The sequence below is a fragment of the Triticum urartu genome, chromosome 2 (assembly GCF_003073215.2).
Source record: "Triticum urartu cultivar G1812 chromosome 2, Tu2.1, whole genome shotgun sequence".
In the NCBI taxonomy this organism is placed as follows: Eukaryota; Viridiplantae; Streptophyta; class Magnoliopsida; order Poales; family Poaceae; genus Triticum; species Triticum urartu.
The window spans coordinates 682,928,119-682,933,370 of NC_053023.1; the positions used below are offsets into that span (position 1 = coordinate 682,928,119).

The 5,252-nt window shown below is 57.5% G+C and overlaps 1 protein-coding gene across 1 annotated transcript; it reads right to left on the minus strand.

The window, feature by feature from the left end:
• Nucleotides 1-844: 844 nt before the first annotated feature.
• On the minus strand, nt 845-4,876 carry LOC125539722 (LRR receptor-like serine/threonine-protein kinase FLS2). Its single transcript, XM_048703234.1, has 2 exons — nt 1,600-4,876; nt 845-1,512 (listed from the first exon to the last, which is right to left on the minus strand). Exons 1-2 carry the CDS (start codon nt 4,796-4,798, stop codon nt 1,166-1,168), a joined length of 3,546 nt encoding a protein of 1,181 aa, XP_048559191.1. The 5' UTR covers nt 4,799-4,876; the 3' UTR covers nt 845-1,165.
• Nucleotides 4,877-5,252: the final 376 nt, after the last annotated feature.

A 5,252-nucleotide genomic window follows, 5' to 3' on the forward strand; every position in this document is an offset into this window, starting at 1 on the left:
GAAAATGGAGGAAGAGAATGGCGGCAAATAAAATGACGGGAAAGAAAATGGCAGGAGAAAATGGAGGCAAAGAATGGCAGGAGAGAATGGCGGGAGAAAAGGGCGGCAAAGAAAATAGTGGGAGAAAATGGAGAGAAAGAACGACGGAAAAGAAAATAAAGGATAAAAGAAATAAAATACAAAAAAAGACTACAAATAAAATATCTACTAATAACTTAACAGAAACTAAAAGAATATGTCATAAAAATAAAGAAAACAATTTAAAGCAATTAAAATTAAAAGATATAGCACAAAACCTATAAAACACTAAAACAGAACTGTTTTCGTGAAAACCTAATTTTAAATAATCCTAAAATTTACCAATTAATTACTACTGATAAACAAAGTCACAAAGAACCAGTAGCAAAAAGAACCATCTAAAAAGAATACTCCCAGCTCAAATTATAGGCAATCTAGTGATTTCAGCAAATTCATAAAAAAATAAATCAAACTTTCAAATCTAGTCAAACTTGATATCTACAAAAACTTCATAAAATTTCTAATCTAATGCAAAAAGAATCAAATTAAAATACTAAAAATCCTAATTGATATGAATATTCTAAAACAGTAGAGCCGGTGTTGGCCGAAGAGGGACTCTTTTTTGGCCAGCGGTAGGCCGAAAAGTCCCTTTTCAGCCAATGGTAGGCCGAAAAGTCCCTCTTCGGCTAACAGGAGGCCGACGGGGTGATACTTTTGATTTTTCTGCATTATGGTGTATAGTTTCCGAATTTGCTATAAAAATCATCATAGTTTCAAAAAAAAAATCTTTGTTGACTATATCTGAGAGTTCTTCACTTTTTGATGCTTCTGCATGACTTTTACCTTAACGAACAAATTAAGGATAACATTATGTGAAAGCACTCCAACAAGGGATATACTTGGCGGCTACCGCTTACAAGGCTCAGTTATTCGTCATGATCCTCTCCCCGTGTGGCCCAGCTAATGAAATTGAGGGAAAGCCCTTAGTAAGTTGACAAAAACAGCTTTGCTTGTCTGTGACACCCAAAATGAACAAGAGCACAACAAAATGCCATCCAGACCACTCGAAAGATTGAACCTCTTCTTCTAAAACTTTGAAAAAAAGATGGAATCTCCTCTTACATGGAGCAAATGCTTCAGCTCGGCTCTAGTCTCCTCCACAGGCTCTGCTCATCTTGAGGAGCGCCGAGAGCACGCCGTTCATGTCGGGCCGGTCCGCGGGCTCGAACTCGGCGCACGACGATGCCAGGCGCAGCGCGTCGGCGGCCGTGGACAGCTCTATCTCGGTGGCCACCTTCATGCCGGAGTCCAGCACGCCGGCGACGCCCTCGAGGCCCCTGGAGAGCGCGTTGCCGACGAGCTGCTGCAGCGTCATCGGCACGCCGTCCTCCTCGATGTTCCCCGTCGGCCTCCGCTTGGTGAACAGCTCCATCACCAGGACACCGAAGCTGAACACGTCCGCCTTCGGCGAGGCGCCCCGCATGTACGCCAACTCTGCATCGCAGGAGACAAGAAAATGTTATCAGAAGTTCAGAACAAGGTTCAGAAATCATCACTGAAATCAGAAGTTGTAGACTGTACCTGGTGCCATGTACCCGACGGTGCCCCGGAACGTCGACGACGTCGCCGAGTCGGGCGCGGCCGCGTCCGTCAGGTGGACGCCCAGCATCCGCGCCGTGCCAAAGTCGCTGACGCGCGCCTCCCAGTCGGCGTCCAGCAGGACGTTGGAGGGCTTGACGTCGCAGTGCACGATGGGGAATCCGTAGCCGGAGTGCAGGTACACGAGCCCGTGCGCCACGGAGACGCACACGCGCAGCCGCTCCGCCACCGTCCACCGCGGCGCGTCGGGGCCGTGTATCGCGCCGTCGAGGTCGCCGTTGTCCATGTACTCGAGGACCAGGGCCTTCATCTTGAAGGCCTCCCACGCGTACCCGACCACCCGCGCCAGGTTCTTGTGCCTCAGCCGGCTCAGCGTCGCGAGCTCCGTGAGGAAGCTCTTGTCCGACATGGCCGGGAACTGCTCCAGGTTGAGCCGCTTCACGGCGACGGCCTTGCCGTCCGGCTCGACGAGCACGCCCTTGTACACCGTGCTCAGGCTGCTGCTCCCGATCACGTTGCCTTGGTCGAACGAGCCGGTGGCCGACTCCAGCTCGCCGTATGTGAATCTCCTCAGTTCCGGCACGACGAAGGTCTCCGACAGATGGGAGGAGCCGTCAGACTTCACCCTCTTCTTCTTGTATCGCCGGCAGCAAACAACTAGAATCGTCACGAGTGAGAAGAGCAGCAGCAACGCCAGCACCAGCAGCACGACGAGCACCACGAGCCCTGTCCTCGAGAACCGCGGCTTCCCAGCGCCGGCGGCGTGGCACGGCGCGAGGAGGTTCCACCCGCAGAGGCCGGGATTGCCCTGCAGGCTCGACACGCTCAGGTTCCTGAACACTCCGGTGTCCGGCACGGGGCCCTCCAAGTGGTTGGAAGACAGGTTGAGCTCCCTCAGGCTCGTCAGGTTCGCCAGCGCCGGCGGTATGGTCCCGGCGAACGCGTTGCTCGACAGGTCAAGCGTCTGAATGTGCTTCAGCGCGGCCATGTCAGGGTTGATCTCTCCGTCGAGGTCGTTGTGGGAGACGTTGAGGGTCGTCAGGAGGTCGAGCTGGGGGAAGAGACCGGCCGGGAGGGTGCCGACGAGGTTGTTGGCCGAGAGATCGAGCGAGTACAGGTTCTTGCAGCCGGCCAGCGTCGCCGGGATGCCGCCGGAGAGCTGGTTGTTCGACAGGTCGATGGCTTGGACCATCGTGAGCCCGCCCACCTCCCGTGGTATCGGGCCCGTGAACGCGTTGTTGGACAGGTTGAGGTACATCTGCACGGTGCTCATGGCCGCGACCGCTGCGCCGGGGATCGCGCCGGAGAGGCGGTTGTGCGACAGGTCCAGCGTGAGGAGCTGCTCGTGGCCACCGAGCCCGGCGGGGAACGTGCCGTTCAGCCTGTTCTTCGAAAGGTCGAGGAACGAGAGCGACCGGAGGTTGGAGACCTCGGCGGGGATCGCGCCGGCGAACCTGTTCGACCCGAGGTCGAGGATGGTGAGCTGCCGGAGCTCGAAGAGCTCGTCGGGCAGGGCGCCGTTGAGGCGGTTGTGCGACAGGTCCAGCACCTGAAGGGAAGACGACATGTTGGAGATGCTCGCCGGTATTCGGCCGGCGAACCGGTTCCCGCCGAGCTTCAGGTCGATGAGGTTCGTCAGGTTGCCGATCTCCTCCGGTATCGTCCCCGACAGCGCGTTCCATTGCAGATGCAGCCGTCTGAGCTCGCCGAGCTGGCCGACGCGGCGGTTCAGACCACCGGTGAAGTTGTTCCACGCCAGGTCCAGCGTGCGGAGGCTGCCGCAGTCGAACAGGTCCTCCGGTATGCCTCCGGTCAGCGAGTTGGCGCCAACTGAAAGGAACGCGAGGTCCTTTAGCCGGCCAAGCCCAGCAGGCAGGTGGCCCGTGAACTCGTTGTTTGACATGCTCGCGTTGGAGAGCATCGTGCAGTTGGCGATGCTCGCTGGGATCGGGCCGGAGAGGGAGTTGGCGTGGACGACGAGCTTCTGGAGATTCTGGAGCGACCCGATGTTCTCCGGCAGCCGGCCAGACAGAGAGTTCTGGTTGAGCGACAGGTATGTAAGGTTGACAAGATTCGTCAGAGACGTCGGAACCGTGCCGGTGAGCCGGTTGGCGTGGAGTGTCAGTGTCTGCAGCGACCGGAGCTCGCCGAGCTCCGGTGGGATCGAGCCGGTCAGCTGATTCATGGACAGCTGCAGCGCCACCAGCGACGTGCACCGCCCGAGCGAGCTCGGGATCTCGGACGACAGCGCGTTGTCGTTCAGGCGCAACTCCTCCAGGTTCACGAGCTCCCCAAGCTCGCGAGGGATGGCGCCGGTGAATCGGTTGCTGTATATGTTGAGCCTGGTGAGGTTCTTACACCGGCCGAGCTCCGACGGGATTGGGCCGGAGAAACGGTTTTCCCACATCTGAAGAATCCAGAGGTGCGAGAAGTTCCCGATCTCCTGCGGGATCGAGCCGGACAGCTTGTTGGCGCTGAGGTCCAGCGACTTCATCTGCGTGAGCTTGGCGAATGACGGCGGAAGCTCACCGTCGAGATTGTTCATAAAGGCCTCGAATATCTGGAGTTTGTCCAGATCGCCGATGCATGACGGGATTTGGCCGGTGAGGTTGTTGATGTCCACGCCGAGCGCCCACATCGCCGAGCAGTTGCAGAGGCTGCTCGGGATGCCGCCGCTGAGGGAGTTGTTGCTGAGGTCCAGGAGCTGCAGGCTCGCCAGGTCGCCGAGCTCCGGGGGGATGCCGCCGGCGAAGCCGTTCTCGGCGAGGACGAGCTGCTGGAGCTGGCCGAGGCGGCCGAGCTGCGGCGGGATGGCGCCGGTGAAGCCGTTCTCGGTGAGGTCGAGGAGCTGGAGCGTGGAGATGTTGCCGAGGAACGGCGTGAGCGCGCCCTGGAGCTGGGTCTGGAGCAGCTGGATGGACGTGACGCGGCCCGCGCCGTCGCAGGCGATGCCGGTCCAGTTGCAGTGGCGCGGCACCCCGCCGCGGACGGCGTCGCCAGCCCCCGCCATCCAGTCGGACAGCGCGCCGAGCGGGTCGGCGGTGACGCCCTTCTTGAACGCCAGCAGCGCCTCGAGGTGCACCGGCGCCGACGCGTCCGCCACGGCCGGCGCCGCCACGAGCAATGCCGCCGCCAGGACAGCGAGCACGAGCGGCAGCGGCCAAGTGTGACGAGCCACCATTTCACGTGGGATCTTTGTTCCTTTCAGACTTGAATCACATGTGGATATGTGATCGAATCGAATGAATTGGCGACTGCTTTTAAGCTACTACATCGGACCATGGCGTCCACGTCTGTGTGGGACTGTGGAGTCAACCCGCGGCGCGTCAACAGGCGACGAAAGAGACCAGGTTGACTCCAAATCTGGCGGGAAGTTTGATTCAAGGGGAGAAGAAGGTGGCCGGCGGGGCCAACCGTACGGCGGCAGTCTTGCTGTGCCGACATGGCTTAGGTTTGGATAACAGAAAATGGACGATGGTTTCGGACCAGACTAGATGCCCTTTGCAGTGCACCCACGGTCCGCGGACAAGATAAATTACTCTTTTCTGTAAAAAGCTCTATTTTGTTTGGTCAACACAGAGGTTCTAGTCTATTGTAGAGAGTGTATTCTGACATCAATAGCCGGACTTAACAAA